The 23,776-nt window shown below is 32.4% G+C and overlaps 2 protein-coding genes across 2 annotated transcripts in view; both read right to left on the reverse strand.

Moving 5' to 3' along the window:
• The window catches only part of LOC148949352 (ephexin-1-like), a 26,663-nt gene extending 11,088 nt beyond the window's left edge, over positions 1 to 15,575 (reverse strand). Inside the window, exon 1 of the mRNA XM_089092682.1 lies at positions 15,438 to 15,575. Coding sequence (XP_088948808.1) covers positions 15,438 to 15,575 — 138 coding nt within the window. The remainder of the gene's footprint in view (positions 1 to 15,437) is intronic.
• Positions 15,576 to 17,703: 2,128 nt separating this feature from the next.
• LOC148949353 (beta-galactosidase-like) overlaps positions 17,704 to 23,776 on the reverse strand; it is a 226,419-nt gene continuing 220,346 nt past the window's right edge. The window contains exons 8-9 of the mRNA XM_089092683.1: positions 18,830 to 19,051; positions 17,704 to 17,771 (exon numbers count right to left, since the gene is read on the reverse strand). Coding sequence (XP_088948809.1) covers positions 17,704 to 17,771; positions 18,830 to 19,051 — 290 coding nt within the window. The remainder of the gene's footprint in view (positions 17,772 to 18,829; positions 19,052 to 23,776) is intronic.

A 23,776-nucleotide genomic window follows, 5' to 3' on the forward strand; every position in this document is an offset into this window, starting at 1 on the left:
CTTTTCTTTCATTGAAATGCAAGAGTTGGAATATTTCAGTAGTGTTTGGTTGTGGTTTACCTTGTCACAGTTACATTTTCTTGATTTTTCAAAGTTCATTCTGAATTTCTTTCATTGAAATGTAAGAGTTGCAATATTTAAGTGGTGTTTGGCTGTGGTAGACCTTGTCACTCTTAGTTGTTATCGATTTTTTAGTGTCCTTTTGGTTGATAATTAGTTCTAAAGCAAGTGTTGGTCTCGTTAAGTAGTGTGTTGGTGTGGATTACCATGTCACAGTTACATTTTCTTGATTTTTAAAAGTTTTTTTTGAATTTCTTTCGTTGAAATGCAAGAGTTGGCATATTTCAGTTGTGTTTCGTTGTGGTTTACCTTGTCACAGTCACATTTTCTAGATTTTTCAAAGTTCATTATGAATTTCTTTAGTTGAAATTTAATAGTTGCAATATTTCAGTAGTTTTTGGTTGTGGTTTACCTTCTCACAGTTACATTTTCTTGATTTTTCAAATTCCATTTTGAATTTCTTTCGCTTTAATGCAAGAGTTGGAGTATTTCAGTAGTGTTTGGTTGTGGTTTACCGTATCACAGTTTCATTTTCTTGATTTTTCAAAGTTTATTTTGAATTTCTTTCGTTGAAATGCAAGAGTTGAAATATTTCAGTAGTGTTTGATTGTGGTTTACATTGTCAAAGTTACATTTTCTTGATTTTTCAAAGTTCATTTTGAATTTCTTTCGTTGAAATGCAAGAGTTGGAATATTTCAGTAGTGTTTGGTTGTGGTTTACCTTGTCACAGTTACATTTTATTGATTTTTAAAAGTTAAATATGAAGTTATTTCTTTGAAATGCAAGAGTTGGAATATTTCAGTAGTGTTTGGTTGTGGTTTACCTTGTCACAGTTACATATTCTTGTTTTTTCAAAGTTAATTTTTTATTTATTTCTAATAAATTCAACATTATGAAAATTTCTGTAGTGGTTGGTTGTGGTTTACCTTTTCACAAATTAAGAATATTTATATATAAAAGTTAATTTTGAATTTATTTCGTTGAAATGCAAGAGTTGGAATTTTTCTGTTGTGTTTGGTTTACCTTGTCACAGTTACATTTTCTTGATTTTTCAAAGTTCATTTTGAATTTCTTTCTTTGATATTCAAGAGTTTGAATATTTCAGTTGTGTTTGGTTGTGGTTTAACTTGTCACAGTTAAATTTTCTTGATTTTTAAATGTACTTTTTGAATTTCTTTCGTTGAAATGAAAGAGTTGGAATATTTCAGTAGTGTGTCATTGTAGTTTACCTTGTCACAGTTACATTTTCCTGATTTTTCAAAGTTCATTTTGAATTTCTTTCGTTGAAATGCAAGAGTTGGAATATTTCAGTAGTGTTTGGTCGTGGTTTACCTTGTCACAGTTACATTTTCTTGATTTTTCAAAGTTCATTTTGAATTTCTTTCGTTGAAATGCAAGAGTTTGAAAATTTCAGTAGTGTTTGGTCGTGCTTTACCTTGTCACAGTTACATTCTCCTGATTTTCAAAGTTCATTTTGAATTTCTTTCGTTGAAATGCAAGAGTTGGAATATTTCAGTAGTGTTTTGTTGTGGTTTACCTTGTCACAGTTACATTTTCTTGATTTTTCAAAGTTTATTTTAAATTTTTTTCGTTGAAATGCAAGAGTTGGAATATTTCAGTAGTGTTTGGTTGTGGTTTACCTTGTCACAGTTACATTTTCTTGATTTTTCAAAGTTCATTTTGAATTTCTTTCATTGAAATGCAAGAGTTGGAATATTTCAGTAGTGTTTGGTTATGGTTTACCTTGTCACAGTTACATTTTCTTGATTTTTCAAAGTTCATTTTGAATTTCTTTGTTGAAATGCAAGAGTTGGAATATTTCAGTAGTGTTTGGTTGTGGTTCACCTTATCACAGTTACATTCTCTTAATTTTTCAAAGTTCATTTTGAACTTCTTTCGTTGAAATGCAAGAGTTGGAATATTTCAGTAGTGTTTGGTTGTGGTTTACCTTGTCACAGTTACATTCTCTTGATTTTTCAAAGTTCATTTTGAATTGCTTTCGTTGAAATGCAAGAGTTGGAATATTTCAGTAGTGTTTGGTTATGGTTTACCTTGTCACAGTTACATTTTCTTGATTTTTCAAAGTTCATTTTGAATTTCTTTCGTTGAAAAGCAAGAGTTGGAATATTTCAGTAGCGTTTGGTTGTGGTTTACCATGTCACAGTTACATTTTCCTGATTTTTCAAAGTTCATTTTGAATTTCTTTCATTGAAATGCAAGAGTTGGAATATTTCAATAGTGTTTGGTTGTGGTTTACCTTGTCACAGTTACATTTTCTTGATTTTTCAAAGTTCATTTTGAATTTCTTTCATTGAAATGCAAGAGTTGGAATATTTCAGTAGTGTTTGGTTGTGGTTTACCTTGTTACAGTTACATTTTCTTGATTTTTCAAAGTTCATTTTGAATTTCTTTCGTTGAGATGCAAGATTTGGAATATTTCAGTGGTGTTTGGTCGTGGTTTACCATGTCACAGTTAGATTTTCTTGATTTTTCAAAGTTAATATTGAATTTTTTTCGTTGAATGCAAGAGTTGGAATATTTCAGTTGTGTTTCGTTGTGGTTTACCTTGTCACAGTTACATTTTCTAGATTTTTCAAAGTTTATTTTGAATTTCTTTCGTTGAAATGCAAGAGTTGGAATATTTCAGTAGTGTTTGGTTGTGGTTTACCTAGTCACAGTTACATTTTCTTGATTTTTCAAAGTTCATTTAGAATTTCTTTCCTTGAAAAGCAAGAGTTGGAATATTTCAGTAGTGTTTGGTTGTGGTTTACCTTGTCACAGTTAAATTTTCTTGATTTTTCAAAGTTCATTTTGAATTTCTTTCGTTGAAATGCAAGAGTTGGAATATTTCAGTATTGTTTGGTTCTGATTTACCTCGTCACAGTTACATTTTCATGAATTTTCAAATTTCATTTTGAATTTCTATCGTTGAAATGCAAGAGTTGGAATATTTCAGTAGTATTTGGTTGTGGTTTACCTTGTCACAGTTACATTTTCTTGATTTTTCAAAGTTCATTTTGAATTTCTTTCATTGAAATGCAAGAGTTGAAATATTTCAGTAGTGTTTGGTTGTGGTTTACATTGTCACAGTTACATTTTCTTGATTTTTCAAAGTACATTTTGAATTTCTTTCATTGAAATGCAAGTGTTGGAATATTTCAGTTGTGTTTGGTTGTGGTTTACCTTGTCACAGTTACATTTTCTTGATTTTTCAAAGTTCATTTTGAATTTCTTTCGTTGAAATGCAAGAGTTGGAATATTTCAGTAGTGTTTGTTTGTGGTTCACCTTGTCACAGCTACATTTTCTTGATTTTTCAAATTCATTTTGAATTTCTTTCGTTGAAATGCAAGAGTTTGAATATTTCAGGAGTGTTTTGTTTGTGTTTACATACTCACAGGTACAATGTCTTTAATGATCAATTTTCTTTTTGAATTTCTTTCTATTTATATAACTTGTTTTTAATTTTCTGGAGTGTTGGTTATTGTTTTAAATTGTAACAGATACAGTTTCTTGATTTTTCAAAGTTTATTTTGAATTTCTTTCCTAGAAATGCAAGATTTGGAATATTTATGTATCTTTTGGTTTTGGTTTACCTTGTAATAGTTACATGTTCTTGATTTTTAAAAGTTCATTTTGAATTTCTTTCGTTTAAATGTAACAGTTGGAATATTTCAGTAGAGTTTGGCTGTGGTTTAACTTATCAAAGTTAAAATATGATTATTTTTATATTTTAATTTTTAATTTCTTTAGTTGTTATTCAAGATTTTTATTATTTCAGTAGTGTTTGGTTGTGGTTTACCTTGTCACAGTTACATTTTCTTGATTTTTCAAAGTTCATTTAGAATTTATCTCGTTGAAATGAAAGTGTTGGAATATTTCAGTAGTGTCTTTTTGAGGTTTAAATTGTCACATAAACATTATCTATATAGTTAAATCTTAAAAATTAAGATCTAAATTTGTAATTCAAGATATTTACTATTTCATTAGTTTTTTGTTGTGGTTTAACTTGACACAGTTACATTTTCTTAAATTTTAAAAGTTTATTTTGAATTTCTTTCGTTGAAATGCATTAGTTGGAAAATTTCAGTAGTGTTTGGTTGCGGTTTACCTTGTCACAGTTACATTTTCTTGATTTTTCAAAGTTCATTTTGAATTTCATTCGTTGAAATGCAAGAGTTGGAATATTTCTGTAGTGTTTGGTTGTGGTTTACCTTGTCACAGTTACATTTTCTTTATTTTTCAAAGTTTATTTTGAATTTCTTTCGTTGAAATGCAAGAGTTGGAATATTTCAGTAGTGTTTGGTTGTGGTTTACCTTGCCACAGTTAAATTTTCTTTATTTTACAATTTTAATTTTGAATTTACTTAGTTGAAATGCAAGAGTTTGAATATTTCAGTAGTGTTTGAATGTGGTTTAGCTTGTCATAGTTACATTTTCATGATTTTTCAAAGTTCATTTTGAATTTCTTTAGTTGCAATGCAAGAGTTGGAATATTTCAGTAGTGTTTGGTTGTGGTTTACCTTGTCACAGTTACATTTTCTTGATTTTTCAAAGTTCATTTTGAATTTCTTTCGTTGAAATGCAAGAATTGGAATATTTCACAAGTGTTTGGTTGTGGTTTACCTTGTCACAGTTACATTTTCTTGATTTTTCAAAGTTCATTTTGAATTTCATTCGTTGAAATGCAAGAGTTGGAATATTTCAGTAGTGTTTGATTGTGGTTTAACTTGGCATGATTAGGTTAGGTTAGGTTAGATTAAGTTAGGTTAGGTTAAGTTAGGCTAGGTTAGCCTACGTACGCGCGCGTACGTAGGCTAACCTAGCCTAACCTAACTTAACCTAACCTAACTTAATCTAACCTAACCTAACCTAATCATGCCAAGTTAAACCACAATCAAACACTACTGAAATATTCCAACTCTTGCATTTCAACAAATGAAATTCAAAATGAACTTTGAAAAATCAATAAAATGTAACTGCGACAAGGTAAACCACAACCAAACACTTGTGAAACATTCCAATTCTTGCATTTCAATGAAAGAAATTCAAAATGAACTTTGAAAAATCAAGAAAATGTAACTGTGACAAGGTAAACCACAACCAAACACTACTGAAATATTCCAACTCTTGCATTTCAATGAAGGAAATTCAAAATGAACTTTGAAAAATCAATAAAATGTAACTATGACAAGGTAACTAACCTTCAAACACTACTGAAATATTCAAACTCTTGAATTTCAACGAAATAAATTCAAATGAACTTTTAAAAATCAAGAAAATTTAACTGTGACAGGGTAAACCACAAACAAACACTACTGAAATATTCCAACTCTTGCATTTCAACGAAAGAAATTCAAAATGAACTTTGAAAAATCAAGAAAATGTAACTGTGACAAGGTAAACCACAACCAAACACTACTGAAATATTACAACTCTTGCATTTTAACGAAATAAATTAAAAATGAACTTTGAAAAATCAAGAAAATGTAACTGTGACAAGGTAATCCGCAACCAAACACTACTGAAATTTTCCAACTCCTGCATTTCAACGAAAGACATTCGAAATGAACTTTGAAAAATAAAGAAAATGTAACTGTGATAAGGTAACCCACAACTAAACACTTCTGAAATATTACAACTCCTGCATTTCAACGAATTAAACTCAAAATGAACTTTGAACAATCAAAAAAATGTAACTTTGACAAGGTAAACCACAACCAAACACTACTGAAATATTCCAACTCTTGCATTTCAACTAAATAAATTAAAAAGAACTTTTTAAAATAAAGAAAATGTAAAAGTTAAAAGGTAAAACACAAACAAACACTACAGAAATAATCCAACTCTTTAATTTCATCTTAATAAAAAAAATTACAAACTATACAAATCAAGATAATGTAGCTGTGACAAGGTAAAACACAACCAAACACTACTTAAATATTACATCTATTACATTTAAACGAAATAAATTCAAAATGAACTTTTAAAAATCATGAAAATGTAACTGTGACAAGGTAAACCACAACCAAACACCACTGAAATATTCCAACTCTTACATTTCAACGAAAGAAATTCAAAATGAACTTTGAAAAATCAAGAAAATGTAACTGTGACAAGGTAAACCACAACCAAACACTACTGAAATATTCCAACTCTTGCATTTCAACGAAAGAAATTCAAAATGAACTTTGAAAAATCAAGAAAATGTAACTGTGACAAGGTAAACCACAACCAAACACTACTGAAATATTCCAACTCTTGCATTTCAACGAAAGAAATTCAGAATGAACTTTGAAAAATCAAGAAAATGTAACTGTGACAAGGTAAACCACAACCAAACACTACTGCAATATTCCAACTCTTGCATTTCAAGGAAAGAAATTCAAAATTAACTTTGAAAAATCAAGAAAATGTAGCTTTGACAAGGTAAACCACAATCAAACACTACTTAAATATTCCAACTCTTTCATTTCAATAAAAGAAATTCAAAATTAACTTCGAAAAATCAAAAAAATGTAACTGTGACAAGGTAAACCACAATCAAACACTACAGAAATATTAAAACACTAGCATCTCAATGAAAGAAAAACAAAATGAACTTAGAAAAATCAAAAAAATTTAACTGTGACAAGGTAAACCACAAAAAAACACTACTGAAATATTCCAACTATTTCATTTCAATGAAAGAAATTCAAAATGAAATTTCAAAAATCAAGAAAATGTAACAGTGACAATGTAAACCACAACCAAACACTACTGAAATATTCCAACTCTTGCATTTCAACGATATAAATTCAGAATGAACTTTGAAAAATCAAGAAAATGCAACTGTGACAAGGTAAACCACTATCAAACACTACTGAAATATTCCAACTCTTGCATTTCAACGAAAGAAATTCAAAATGAACTTTGAAATAACAAGAAAATGTAACTGTGACAAGGTAAATCACAACCAAACACTACTGAAATATTCCAACTCTTAGATTTCAACGAAAGAAATTCAAAATGAACTTTGAAAAAACAAGAAAATGTAACTGTGACAAGGTAAACCACAACCAAACACTACTGAAATATTACAACTCTTGCATTTCAACGAAAGAAATTCAAAATGAACTTTGAAAAATCAAGAAAATGTAACTGTGACAAGGTAAACCATAACCAAACACTACTGAAATATTCCAACTCTTGCATTTCAACGAAAGAAATTCAAAATGAACTTTGAAAAATCAAGAAAATGTAACTGTGACAAGGTAAACCACAACCAAACACTACTGAAATATTCCAACTCTTGCATTTCAACGAACGAAATTCAAAATGAACTTTGAATAATCATGAAAATGTAACTGTGAGAATGTAAACCACAACAAAACACTACTGAAAGATTCCAACAATAGCAAGTCAGCGAGAGACCAACACAATAAACTATTTCAAATAAATACAATGAAATTGTGACAATGTAAACAACCAACAAACACTACTGAAATATTCCAACTCTTGCATTTCAACGAAAGAAATTCAAAATGAACTTTGAAAAATCAAGAAAATGTAACTATGACAAGGTAAACCACGCCCAAACACTACTGAAATATTCCAACACTTGCATTTCAACGAAAGAAATTCAAAATGAACTTTGAAAAATCAAGAAAATGTAACTGTGACAAGGTAAACCACAACCAAACACTACTGAAATATTCCAACTCTTGCATTTCAACGAAAGAAATTCAAAATGAACTTTGAAAAATCAAGAAAATGTAACTGTGACAAGGTAAACCACAACCAAACACTACTGAAATATTCCAACTCTTGCATTTCAACGAAAGAAATTCAAAATGAACTTTGAAAAATCAAGAAAATGTAACTGTGACAAGGTAAACCATAACCAAACACTACTGAAATATTCCAACTCTTGCATTTCAACGAAAGAAATTCAAAATGAACTTTGAAAAATCAAGAAAATGTAACTGTGACAAGGTAAACCACAACCAAACACTACTGAAATATTCCAACTCTTGCATTTCAACGAAAGAAATTCAAAATGAACTTTTAAAAATAATTAAAATGTACATGTTAAAATTAAAACAAAAAAAAAAAACTACTTAAATAGTCAAACAATGGCATTTAAATTAAAGAAGTTCAAATGAACTTTGAAAAATCATGAAAAAGTAACTGTGACACGGTAAACCACAGGCAAACACTACTGAAATATTCCAACTCTTGAATTTCAACGAAATAAATTCAAAATGAACTTTGAAAAATCAAGAAAATGTAACTGTGACAAGGTAAACCACAACCAAACACTACTGAAATATTCCAACTTTTTCAATTTAAATAAATAAATTCAAAATTAACTTTGAAAAATCAAGAAAATGTAACTGTGACAAGGTAATCCGCAACCAAACACTACTGAAATTTTCCAACTCCTGCATTTCAACGAAAGACATTCAAAATGAACTTTTAAAAATTAAGAAAATGTAACTGTGACAAGGTAACCCACAACCAAACACAACTGAAATATTCCAACTCTTGAATTTCAACGAAATAAACTCAAAATGAACTTTGAACAATCAAGAAAATGTAACTGTGACAAGTTACACCACGACAAATCACTAATCACAAATACTAACTCTTTCATTTAAACTAAAGAAATAAAAAATTATTTTTAAAAATCAAAAAAAATTTAACTGTGACAAGGTAAAACAAAACAAAACACTACTGAAATAGTACAAAGCTATAATTTAAACTAATTAAAGAAATTATGTAATAATAAAAATCTATAAAATCAAGATTTGACAATTTAAACCAATACCAAACACTACAGAAATATTCCAAATCTTGCACTTCGACGAAAGAAATTCAAAATGAACTTTGAAAAATCAAGAAAATGTAACTGTGACAAGGTAAACCATAACCAAACACTACTGAAATATTCCAACTCTTGCATTTCAACGAAATAAATTCAAAATGAACTTTTAAAAATCAAGAAAATGTAACTGTGACATGGTAAACCATAACAAAACACTACTGAAATATTGCGACTCTTTCATTTCAACGAAAGAAATTCATAATGAACTTTTAAAAATCAAGACAATGTAAGTGTGATATTTTAAACCACAACCAAACACTACTGAAATATTCAAACTCTTGCATTTCAACGAAAGAAATTCAAAATGAACTTTGAAAAATCAAGAAAATGTAACTGTGACAAGGTAAACAACAAACAAAAAATACTGAAATATTCAAACTCTTGCATTTCAAGTAAAGAAATTCAAAATGAACTTTGAAAAATCAAAAAAATGTATCTGTGACAAGGTAAACCTCAATCAAACACTACTGAAATATTCCAACTCTTTCATTTCAATAAAAGGAATTCAAAATGAACTTCGAAAAATAAAAAAACTGTAACTGTGACAAGTTAAACCACAATCAAACACTACTGAAATATACCAACTCTTTCATTTAAATGAAATAAATACAAAATGAACTTTGAAAAATAAAAAAAATGTAACTGTGACAAGGTAAACCACGACAAAACACTAATGAAATATTCAAACTCTTGCATTTCAACGAAATAAATTCAAAATGAACTTTGAAAAATCAAGAAAATTTCACTGTGACAAGGTAAACCACAACAAAACACTACTGAAATAGTCCAACTCTTGCATTTCAACGAAAGAAATTCGAAATGAACTTTGAAAAATCACGAAAATGTAGCTGCGACGGTGTAAACCATAACCAAACACTACTGAAATATTCCAACTCTTGCATTTCAACGAAAGAAATTCAAAATGAACTTTGAAAAATCAAGAAAATGTAACTGTGACAAGTTAAACAAAAACCAAACACTACTGAAATATTCCAACTCTTGCATTTCAACGAAAGAAATTCAAAATGAACTTTGAAAATTATAGAAAATGTAACTGTGACAAGGTAAACCACAACGAAACACAACTGAAATATGCCAACTCTTGCATTTCAATGAAATAAATTCAAAATCAACTTTGAAAAATCAAGAAAATGTACCTGTGACATGGTAAACCACAACCAAACACTACTGAAATATTCCAACTCTTTCATTTCAACGAAAGAAAGTCAAAAGAACTTTTAAAAATAAAGAAAATGTAACTGTGACAAGGTAAACCACAATCAAACACTACTGAAATATTCCAACTCTTGTATTTCAATGAAAGAAATTCAAAATGAACTTTGAAAGATCATGAAAATGTAACTGTGACAAGTTAAACCACAACCAAACACTACTGAAATATTACAACTCTTGCATTTCAATGAAAGAAATTCAAAATGAACTTTGAAAAATCATGAAAATGTAACTGTGACTTGGTAAACCACAACCAAACACTACTGAAATATTCCAACTCTTGCATTGCAACGAAAGAAATTCAAAATGAACTTTGAAAAATCATGAAAATGTAACTGTGACAAGGTAAACCATAACCAAACACTACTGAAATATTCCAACTCTTGCATTTCAACGAAAGAAATTCAAAATGAACTTTGAAAAATCAAGAGAATGTAATTGTGACAAGGTAAACCACAACCGAACACTACTGAAATATTCCAACTCTTGCATTTCAACGAAAGAAATTCAAAATGAACTTTGAAAAATCACGATAATGTAACTTTGACAAGGTGAACCACAACCACGCACTATTGAACTATTCCATCTCTTGAACTTCAACGAAAAAAATTCAAGATGAACTTTGAAAAATCATGAAAATGTAACTGCGACAAGGTGAACCATAACCAAACACTACTGAAATATTCCAACTCTTGCATTTCAATGAAAGAAATTCAAATGAACTTTGAAAAATCAAGAAAATTTAACCGTGACAAGGTAAACCATAAACAAACTCAAATGAAATATTCCAACTATTGCATTTCAACGAAATAAATTCAAAATGAAATTTGAAAAATCAAGAAAATGTAACTGTGACAAGGTAAACCACAACCAAACACTACTGAAATATTCCAACACTTGCATTTCAATGAAAGAAATACAAAATGTACTATGAAAAATAAAGAAACTGTAAGTGTGACAAGGTAAACCACAACCAAACACTACTGAAATATTCCAACTCTTGCATTTCAATGAAAGAAATTCAAAATGAACTTTGAAAAATCAAGAAAATGTAACTGTGACAAGTTAAACCACAACCAAACACTACTGAAATATTCCAACTCTTGCATTTCAACGATAGAAATTCAAAATGAACTTTGAAAAATCATGAAAATGTAACTGTGACGAGGTAAATCAGAACCAAACACTACTGAAATATTCCAACTCTTTCATTTCAACGAAAGAAATTCAAAATGAACTTTGAAAAATCAAGAAAATGTAACTGTGACAAGGTAAACCACAACCAAACACTACTGAAATATTCCAACTCATGCTTTTCAAGGAAATAAATTCTAAATGAACTTTTAAAAATCAAGAAAATGTAACTGTGACAAGGTAAACCACATCCAAACACTACTGAAATATTCCAACTCTTGCATTTCAACGAAAGAAATTCAAAATGAACTTTGAAAAATCTAGAAAATGTGACTGTGACAAGGTAAACCACAACGAAACACAACTGAAATATGCCAACTCTTTCATTTCAACGAAATAAATTCAAAATGAACTTTGAAAAATCAAGAAAATGTAACTGTGACATGGTAAACCACAACCAAACACTACTGAAATATTCCAACTCTTGCATTTCAACGAAAGAAATTCAAAATGAACCTTGAAAAATCAAGAAAATGTAGCTGTGACAAGGTAAACCACAATCAAACGCTACTGAAATATTCCAACTCTTGCATTTCAATGAAAGAAATCCAAAATGAACTTTGAAAAATCAATAAAATGTAACTGTGACAAGGTAAACCACAACCAAACACTACTAAAATATTCCAACTCTTGCATTTCAATGAAAGAAATTCAAAATAAACTTTGAAAAATCAGGAAAATGTAATTGTGACATGGTAAACAACAACCAAACACTACTGAAATATTCCAACTCTTGCATTTCAACGAAAGAAATTCGAAATGAACTTTGAAAAATCAAGAAAATGTAACTGTGACAAGGTAAACCATAACCAAACACTACTGAAATATTCCAACTCTTACATTTCAATGAAAGAAATTCAAAATGAACTTTGAAAAATTAAGAGAATGTAACTGTGACAAGGTAAACCATAACCAAACACTACTGAAATATTCCAAATCTTGCATTTCAATGAAAGAAATTCAAAAATGAACTTTGAAAAATCAAGAGAATGTAACTTTGACAAGGTGAACCACAACCAAACACTACTGAAATATTTCAACTTTTGCATTTCAGCGACAGAAATTCAAAATGAACTTTGAAAAATCAAGAAAATGTAACTGTGACAAGGTAAACCACAACCAAACACTACTGAAATATTCCAACTCTTGCATTTCAACGAAAAAAATTCAAAATAAACTTTGAAATATCATGAAAATGTAACTGTGACAAGGTAAACCACAACCAAACACTACTGAAATATTCCAACTCTTGCATTTCAACGAAAAAAATTCAAAATAAACTTTGAAAAATCAGAAAAATGTAACTGTGACAAGGTAAAACCCATCCAAAAGCTACATATAATGAAAATATATTGCTAAAATACGATAGTCTTTATAAATGAACTTTGAAAAATCAAGAAAATTTAACTGTGACACTGTAAACCATAACCAAACACTAGTGAAATATACCAAATCCTGAATTTCAACGAAAGAAATTCAAAATGAACTTTGAAAAATCATGAAAATGTAACTGTGACAAGGTAAACCACAACGAAACACAACTGAAATATTCCAACTCTTGCATTTCAACGAAAGAAATTCAAAATCAAATTTGAAAAATCAATAAAATGTAACTGTTACAATGTAAACAACAACCAAAAACTACTTAAATATTCCAACTCTTGCATTTCAATGAAAGAAATTCAAAATGAACTTTTAAAAATCAAGAAAATGTAACTTTGACAAGGTAAACCAAACACAACTGAAATATTCCAACTCTTGCATTTCAACGAAAGAAATTCAAAATGAACTTTGAAAAATGAAGAAAATGTAACTGTGACAAGGTAAGCCACAACCAAACACTACTGAAATATTCCAACTCTTGCATTTCAACGAAAGAAAATCAAAATGAACTTTAAAAAATCAAGAAAATGCAACTGTGACAAGGTAAACCACAGCCAAACACTACTGAAATATTTCAACTCTTGCATTTCAACGAAAGAAATTCAAAATGAACTTTGAAAAATCAAGAAAATGTAACTGTGACAAGGTAAACCACAACCAAACACTACTGAAATATTCCAACTCTTGCATTTCAACGAAAGAAATTCAAAATGAACTTTGAAAAATCAAGAAAATGTAACTGTGACAAGGTAAACCACAATCAAACACTACTGAAATATTTCAACTAGTGCAATACAAATATCGTAAGTCAAAATGAACATTGAAAAAACAAGAAAATGTAACTGTGACAAGGTAAACCACAACCAAACACTACTGAAATATTACAATTCGTGCATTTCAACGAAAGAAATTCAAAATGAACTTTGAAAAATCAAGAAAATGTAATTGTGACTAGGTAAACCACAACCAAACAATAGTGAAATATTCCAACTCTTGCATTTCAACGAAAGAAATTCAAAATGAACTTTGAAAAATCTAGAAAATGTAACTGTGACAAGGTAAACCACAACGAAACACCACTGAAATATTCCAAATCTTTCATTACATATAAAGAAATTCAAAATTAACTTTGAAAAATCATGAAGATGTAACTGTGACATGGTAAACTACAACCAAACACCACTGAACTATTCAAAATTTTGCATCTCAACGAAAGAAATTCAAAATGAATTATGAAAAATCAAGAAAATGTAACTGTGACAAGGTAAACCACAACCAAACACTACTGAAATATTCCAACTCTTGCATTTCAATGAAAGAAATTCAAAATGAACTTTGAAAAATCAAGAAAATGTAACTGTGACAAGGTAAACCACATCCAAACATTACTGAAATATTCCAACTCTTGCATTTCAATGAAAGAAATTCAAAATAAACTTTGAAAAATCAGGAAAATGTAACTGTGACATGGTAAACCACAACCAAACACTAGTGAAATATTCCAACTCTTGCATTTCAACGAAAGAAATTCAAAATGAACTTTGAAAAATCAAGAGAATGTAACTGTGACAAGGTAAACCATAACCAAACACTACTGAAATATTCCAACTCTTGCATTTCAACGAAAGAAATTCAAAATGAACTTTGAAAAATCGAGCAAATGTAACTGTGACATGGTAAACCACAATAAAACACTATTGAAATATTCCAACTCTTGCATTTCAACGAAAGAAATTCAAAATGAACTTTGAAAAATCAAGAGAATGTAACTGTGACAAGGTGAACCACAACCAAACACTACTGAAATATTCCAACTCTTGCATTTCAACAAAGAAATTCAAAATGAACTTTGAAAAATCAAGAAAATGTTATCGATATCATGGCCGATGAAGGACTATTAAGAGCCTTGTAAATTAGTCTTCAATTTTCCTTCAGGCTAATTATGGAATAATCTAATTCTAAGAAAACATCTTGTTTATTCAGGTCAAGTGAAAATAAACGGGCAATGATTACTCTGAATAAATATATAAATGAAACCTAAAAGGAACAGAAATTAAAGTGAACAACTAAGTCATACTTCAAAATAGCTGACACGGATAAATAAATCAGATAAAAAACGAACAAAAATTAAAATGAACAATCAAGTCAACCTTAAACAAACAGAAATTACCACAAATAAGAATGGGGGTACCACCTCCTTCAACCCTCTAAGGACTAGACTGTCATTTGCGCTTCGCTGAAAACAGACTACATTTTGATCACCTTTCTCTCATGATTATCACACTGAAAAATCAAGAGTTGTTTAAACTCCAAGGATTTCTTTCTTTAACATGTCATAAAATGTTAAACAATCAATGTAGTTTCATTAATCTAGTAGACGGTAGATTTTCTTCAATACTTTCTTCCTTTTATAGACATTTCTATCAAATGCATAGAAAATCAATTCGTTATTATATGCCTAGAAAATCAAAACATTTATTGATTTATCAATTCAACTGGTGGGAGGCACTTGTGCTGAATCCTAACGCATTACGGGGTACCACCTTTATTTGAAGATGCGGTAATGAGGTGTATTCTGGCACCGTTCCCTGTCTAATGATGCATGAAAATGGATGTATAGGTCTTGTCGGCCTAATCACTTGGCAAAGCTTCTTTTACATGGTTATGATTGACAATAATAAAAAGCTTCGGATAAAACAAACCTTTTGTAGATGACCTTTAGCACGTCCACCGACCATACAAACGGACCTGTTTACGGTGGCCCACTGCGATGTACGTGGTCTCATATCTAAGTTCGACCAGTTCCTACATTTAGTGAACTCGGTCAAACCGTCTATCATGTATATCACTGAGGCCAATCTCAACCATGACATACAGAGCAGTGAGATTACCATACAGGGTAACACGCTCCTCAGGCAAGATCCTGAACGTAGTGGCGGTGCTAAATATGGATGACGTGTTGTTGTTTATCTACAGAACCATATACCATATTCGTACCTAAATATACCAGATTCAGCAGGCGAAGAAGCTCTTTGGGTTAGGGTGACCCTCCCAAATAAGTCCGTGATTGTTGGTACCGTGTATAATCCTCCAAACTGCCAGATTACCAGATACCTTGAAGCCTCCCTTCAATACATTCAGGGCAAGTACGCTAAGTCTGCCATCATCCTCCATGGATACTTCAACGTCCATCATAGCATGTGGCTTCGCTGCAAAAATACTGACAAGGAGGGGTCAGACTTGTATGATCTATCTCTCTCATACAGGCAGGAGAAACTTGTCGATTTTGACACGTATCACAGCCCAAACGGATTATCTTGTCTTGACCTCTTCCTTACAGATCACCCTGACTCCTTTTAGGAAGACGCTCATACTTTCACAAGTGACCACGTTGCCATCATCGCACGTGGAAACCTTCGCATTCCGCCTCCAATAAAGCATGAGTGGAGAATCTGGTTATACAAAAGAGGTGATTGGGACGGTTTGTAAATACTCTTTGTTCTCAGCAGCGGAGAGCCTTTCTCCTTGAAGGTCCAGAGAAAGCTGCAGAGAAGTATCAGCAGACCATAGTTGACTCTGTTGAAAAATATATCCCTTCAAAGCGGATCAAGGTGTCCAGTAAGGACAAACCTTGGTTCAATGCCCAGTGTAGGAAGGCTATTCGAGCAAAGCAAAAGGCACACAAGCGATGGCTACTTTCAAAGAGCGAAGAGGACAGGATTACATTCATCAACACGCGTAAGGTTGCAGTTCATGCAATTCAGCAGTCCCGGGTTCGGTATAGGGAGAAATCTGCCACCAAGGTTCAGCATGCTTCGGAAAAAAGTTCGTGGAGAGATGTCAAGGAAGCTTTATCGTTATCCAAGGGGACTTCAGTTCCTTCTCTACAGATTACCGGAACTATGGTACAAGATCCACGGGAAAAGGCTGAAGCTCTTGCATAGACTTTTGCCGAGTTCTCGAATCTTGATGAAGAAGGTAGAGAAATTCTAAGTTTCTCGGACCGAACCTGTACTGTCCTGAATCGTGTGAATTTTTCAGCTCCTAAGATCTTTTACATTTTGCAGCATCTTGATGTGATCAAAGACACAGTTCCTGACAACATACCAAACATTGTCCTCAAATCCTGCAGTGCCGAACTAGCTGGACCGTTGTCATTGCTTTTCCAGATATGCTTTCGCTGCAGAACCTTCCCACAAACATGTAAATCCGCCCATGTTATACCTTCCCTAAAGCCAGATGGCGATCCAACGAGGATGGGGTCCTATAGGGCTGTTAGCCCCCTCTTCTGCGTTGGCAAAGTCTATGAGAGCGTCTCCAAAAACACATTTCAACAATTCCTGGAATCAAACTACCTTCTAGGCAATCACCAAAATAGATTTCGGAGGAAACGCTCAGCATTAGACAGCCTAGTGGCCCAGCATCAGGATTGGATCGAAATTCTGGCAAGGGGTACGACATTAGGCTTTTGTCATTCGACATTGCGAAAGCTTTCAATAGAATATGTACCCCTTGGCCTGCTAAAGAAGCTCCATGCATATGTTTTTCGTGGATGTATGTTAAGGGGGATTGAGAGCTTTCTTTCAGATCGTTCACTGTGGGTTGTCCTCGATGGGTTTATTTCCCGAGAATATTTAGTGAAAGCAGGGGTTCCGCAGGGCAACGTTTTGGGACCTACAATCTCCCTTATTTACATAAATAATATGGGAGACAACCTTGCAAGCCCTCTGCATCACTTTTCTGAAAATACCACGATCCAATCAGCCATCCCAAAACACGAAGACCCAACACAAGACTCTCAATCCGTACAGATGGATCTTTACAAAATCGAAAAGTGGTCTGATACATGGATGATCAACTTTAATGAATCGAAAACAAAGAAGCTTCCTATTACCCGATCAAAGGTGCGCATGAACACCCAGTTTCATTTTCAAAAATGAAACTGTAAAAAGAATTGATGACCTTCGCCTACTGGGGAGTCACTCTTCGCTGTAAAACCTTCTTCCATCCATCTTGATTATCCAACTTTACAAGTCCTGTATCAGACCCACAGATGAATAAGGATGCCTGCTATATGCTGGTGCCCCGAAAACACTATTAGCACCACTCCAAAAGATCAAGAATAGGGCAAACAGGGCGGGCTGTGCCTCTACACATGACTCCTCCAGCCTCTAGACTTTAAAGGATTTAAACAGGCGGCAGTCCCACTTTCATCTTGGGTAATTTTTGTTCGTTTTAAACTTGACTTGATATTTTATTCTGATTTTTGTGCGTTATCGGTTTTATTCATTGACTCATAGTCAGTAATTATTGTCAATAGTCAATACTTATTGACTCACTCTTTACTTTTTTTTTTATTTTTTAAAACATTTCGTTAATTTATACCATCGAAACTGTGCTTGTTTTTTATAATTGAGAAAAAAAGAAAAGTATAGTGTGGCATATGCTGTTTATAATTCGCAGAAATACATCCAGCAGTTTTTCTGTTTCCACTATCGTTACAACACATCAGATATTGAACTCGGGAAGTTTAATGTTCCATTCAAAACATAAATAACCCTGTATTTTAAGACAAGATTTTGCGACAAGCCTACTGTTGTAACTTTTACCGAAAAAATAAATATATTAAATCACTGGAATCAGTAGTTTCAGCTACAACCACCAGCATTTTAAGCAAATAAAGAGGGATTTTTCTGGGTTTTTGTTTCCTCCCCAGCTTGGCAGCTCAGATCTTCAGATACCAATGTTGACGGGCTCGGGGTTTTGGAATTTGCAAATATAGCCTCGCATCGAGTCTAATTGCTGAATTGGCTCAGCTCGGGCATTTGACCCTCACAAACTTTCCAGCCCTCACTTATGTAGCTGCGCTTTCCTTGGTGGATATTCGGGTCATTGGCCGTCGAACACTTAGTATCATAACATTATATTTCTAGTTTGTATTTAATTTATTTGTCTTAGTTCATATTTACAGATAATCCATTCTCATGGTCCCAAAACTATTCTGCATAAATTTTCGGGTTTCTAGCTTTAGCTGAAATTTAAACTATTTGCTAACAGTAACTGCAACTTTTCTACTTTATCGATGTTATTTTACCTGACATAAACCCAAAAGATGTCCCTCCATGAAATACGTAGAGGTTAACTGAAGCATTCGCAGCCAGTATTTTATTCAGGTAATCAGCAACCAGCTTTCCATCAGCTTTTGAATGTCGTTCGCCCCAAAGGTCTAGCCAGCCAGTATAATATTCAGAGTTAACCAGAGGCCCCTTTGGCTCAAAATGGCGTAAAGCTCTGAAGGCACTTTTTACATCTGATCCTAGAAATAGAAAAAAAGACTTTAAACCTGAAAAAGATACAGAACTCCTGAAACAATTACATGGGCGAGGGCCCCAAAATATGCATACAACCCCTTCTTTAAAAATGCAATTTCGTAGAAAGATGGACATGTTATACCTAGTGCACAATTTGTGTCTTTTAATTTTGTATGATGGTAAGGTGCGTATTAGACCTGGTTTCCCTGCAAGTTCTCGTGACAAGTTTAAGGCGAACGTTCTAATATAGAAAGAATCTATGATGAAACGATGTTAAGCAGTAGCCTACATGTCTTGCAAATGCTATCTGATTCCCATCAAAGTTGGTGTTTAAAAGCGTCATATGTAAAAGATATTTCTGATTACAAAAATGAGGCTTATATTGCAATATTGAAGGCCAAAGTTAAAAGGCATTAAGTGCTTACATAAAAATGGTGGTTCATCTCAAGCAAAATTAGTATCAAAAAGATACCTTGCTGATTAAGAATCTGAGGCTAATACCGGAATTATGCAAGTTCAAAATCAACAGACGTTAAATATTTATTCCCAAATTATGTTTGATCTTTGACAAAAGTGACATTTTATGAGTTTAAAAACTTGTTGATAAGAACAAGTTGAGGTTGATACTGTACAATTGGAGTCTACAATTAAAAGATGTGCTTTGTCATGCAAGGATTTTCAACCTGTATGATCAGAGGGCCTAAGTAGATTCTTTAGTTCCGTACCCCAATTTTGCACATGTCGTACCTCTTCCAGCTCAAAAATATTCAGGGATTGTTCAGGGAATGGTCCAAAAGGGTAACTTAACCTGACAGCATGTGTAGATCATTTGATTTAAGAAAGCATGACTATCTTAAATCAAAACACCATAAATACCAGTTCTACAAACACGGTTTGATTTCAACCAAAGCTGTTAGTTAAGGACTTCAAAGCTTGGTTGTTACAAATTTGAACCTGAGATGGGCATTTAGACGTCAAAATCAAAATAGAATAAGATAAAATTCATGAAATCAGAGCCATGATAAAATTTTCACTATGTATGGTGGAAGAGCCTAAAGTAAGGCATTTAGGTCCTTGCCTCTTCTAATAGGCCCTTCTTTCACACCAACAGACCCATTATGGTACTAAGGATTCCAAGGTTAATGATTACAAATGTGAGATTAATATTACAATATAGAAGATCTAAATCAAAACATACTAAGCATCTAGTCCAAAAATAACGTTTGATTTTAACAGAAGTAGTTCCATGGTCCGTATTCCAGTAGCTTTGAACATACAAAACATAAAACAGGCACCTCAGCATAAAATTCTGTTTTTGGCACACTTATTTGTTTTTGCCTTTTTTTATCCTCAAATTGATTTTCTTATCTTTACATTTATAAGAATTGTAAACAAATTTATTTTATAGTTTACGCTCCCGATACATTTAGCTTGATTTAGGCCAAAATCTCGAAGAATAAAGTGTCATTTATATTTTACTCGGATAATAAGCAAGTCTCCAGGAGGAAAACAGGCAATTCCTTGGAATAAAATTTATTTTTGACAATCAATTTGATCTTAATTTTTTAAAAGGACACTTATTTTCATCACTGTTTTTCCGTTTAAATCCATTTTATTAAAAAATAAAAGTATTGATAGGTAGGTAAAATATGATAAGCATCAGTTGTTAATTGTGAACAAATCTGTTTAATTATCAATAGAGCGAGTTTATTATTCAGTTAATTTTTCTAATTGCTTTGGTTTCGTTTATTCGTTCGCGGTATATTTTTTTTTTTTGGTTAAGTTTAAATTGTCACATGTAATATGTATTTCATCTAATTCATAAGAAAATGAGAAATTTCACATTTTGTAGAAATTGGATTAAGGTCTCATACATATAAGGTCTATCAATATAAACCGAGATGCACCTTTTTTGGGGGAGGAGGGGGGGGGGGTAATTACTGTATCTAAAATTGTTCAGATTTTTTATGTTCTAATAGTATTGATGAGCAACTTTTTTGAACTGACAAGGGTAGCTCTTCATTTAGAATTTGTTACTACAAGCTGCCTATTGCAAAATTCACTTAAATGCATAGGAGGCTACTCCTCTCTCCTTCAATCTCCATTTTTACATTCACATTTAATATTCGTATAAAAATACTTCGAGACCGATAATTATTCAAGAAAAATTCATCCCTTCAAATATATATATCAGGAAAGGCTCTGAAATATGAAAAATTAACTAAAAGACCATTCAAGGTAAATTCTTTGAAATGGGTGAACCCCCATGGAAACTGGCAAAGAGACCAGGAGGGCAATGTCCCTAAGGAAACAAGAATACAATAAACAATAAATAAAATGTGTATCGTACCTAGTCTCGTTTGGTCTAAGCATTTTTCTTTGCTAGTTTATAAGGTTGTATATAAGGTTCGTGACCAATTTGTTCTATATACTGAAGGAATGTTGTTAGGTGCTATGCTTTTTTATTGAACCTACTCCAAATACTGTTCACGGCTTGGAATACTTGCCAGCGCTACATATTATTTCAACATCTATATTATCTTAAGCGTCATCTATAATTTCTTTTCTTAGGGTGCGTTAGTAGTAGCCACACAGATTCTTAATCAACAAGCAGAAGAGGAAAGGGAACATCCCGCAAGTGAATGTACCTACCGGTATTTAGTTACCCTCAAATTGCAGCAAGCAGATGAGCTGGTCCCGACACTTCCCTTGTCCTGGTTAATTTTTATGGTACCTTCCAAGAGCTGTTTTCAATGGTGGACTCAGTTTATGTGTCTGGTGTTGATTTATTGCATAGGTGCATAGCTAAAGACAGGGGTTCAATTGTTTAAATCACTCCAAAGTTTTTTGGCACATATGCAATTAAGTACACGATCGAAACGCGCATAAATGCTCTGCAAGTGGTCATTTTGAAAAGCGAAAAGGCTGACATCGTGCTTCATCTTTCATGTCAGATTTAAGTGAAGTAATCGGAAACTCAGTGCAACACGATGAGCCTCCACCACTTTTTGTTATCTTAGACCTTGGATGTGCCATCATTTCTAAACGATACGCGTAAAATTGTGGCCCCGGGCTCAAACAAGTGTGTCCAATCTCTTAATGGAAAAGCAAGAAGCAAGTGCACTGGCACAAGAAGCAGCTCCTGCCTCGACAGTCTGGCGGTCAACCTCATCACATCAGCCACCCACCGTCCCTGTCGTGTTAAAGAACATTCCTGCTGATGTTAACGTACATAACCCAAGGATTTAGGGTGAATTTGTTCAGAAAATTGGTAGTGCAGATAAATGTAAGCGCATACCATATAAAAAAATAGAATGGTCAATTACTAAATCGATGAAGTCAGCCGCTAAAACAGTAACCATCCCCTCAACCTTAAAAATTCTTGCCAGAGTTTTCAAAACTGAACATGCCGGTATTATCAAGATGGATACAGGATATGATGTTTTCCAGATTCCAGGGCCAGATTCCCAGATTCAGTCTTGATCGAGAGTTCATTGTGTAAACACCTTGTTTTGGGTAATAACCTTTCAATAAAGTAAGGGTTCAACCTGTGTGATTTCCCTAGAGACATTTATAATCCGCTTGTTTTATTTACTTGATATTGACATTTTTGCAACTTGAATATAAAGTAAATACTTGAATGTTCAATCCCTTGGGATTTACTGTTTTAATAAGTACAGAGACTTCGACAAAGAGATTTAATTACCTTGTTGTTTGTTTGATGCACTTCTGGGCAGGCTGCCCACTGTGCACGTCTCCTCTAACATCTCCACTAACATACAACAGACATTCAAAACGTTTTTTTTAACGTCATATCAGCCATTGGAAGAGATTCGGCTTCAATAAACACATCCATAACTTTTTTTTATAGGTCCCATGATCAGTACAGTTTTTCATTTCAATGTTTACTGTTGGCCAGGCCATGCCACATCTTTGGGTCCAATATCAACGGGACAGTGTAATTATATTTTCACAGCGGAAGATTTGGAAAAATCAAAGCTTTTTTTATCAGAGCTTTTCAGGGTGAAAGGTGTTCCATGTCAAATTTCAATCGTCTGGCTGTCGTTCTGTCAAAATCAAGGGTAGAAAATTTAAATAGCCATCTGGCTTTTGTCACTGTGGTTAGAGAGGGGTGTTGAAAACTCTCAAGGCAAAATCCATTAAATAAATGGCAAAGCTATATACCACTCCATCTGATCATGTCACATTTGAGCCTCCATATTTAAAATTCAAACACAACTGGCTGATATGACAATTAAAACCGATGAGCTTGGCTTGCAATATATACACGTACGCATACATACACATACCATTAATATACAATTAATATACATATACAATATTAAAATAATGTACAATAATATTAATAAATACAATTATTAATATATTTTACAGAACTAAGTGTAGCTTAGTATGTACAATAAAACGACCTAATACTTCCACATATTTTTTCCTAGCCCACTGTGGTGCCTGTGCATGTCTTAAGGTAATTCTGAGTGTAAATGCACCAAAATACTTTAGGCAAGCTTTTTTCAGTGGCAGTGTCTGTGTCTTATACTTTTAACAATACATTAAAATATGCCTAACATCCTCTTCCACATTGCAGACCTCACATGATGGAGAATCTACTGACTTTCATTAGAATCTATGTCCCCTCCTCAACGCCTCGCTCTTTACGCTAAAGTTTTTTATTGTTTTAAAAAATAAAGTTGTGAGACAGAGTCAAACTT

Source organism: Artemia sp. Qi Xiang Cuo, chromosome 8, assembly GCF_049724085.1.
Source record: "Artemia sp. Qi Xiang Cuo chromosome 8, ASM4972408v1, whole genome shotgun sequence".
Classification (NCBI taxonomy): domain Eukaryota; kingdom Metazoa; phylum Arthropoda; class Branchiopoda; order Anostraca; family Artemiidae; genus Artemia; species Artemia sp. Qi Xiang Cuo.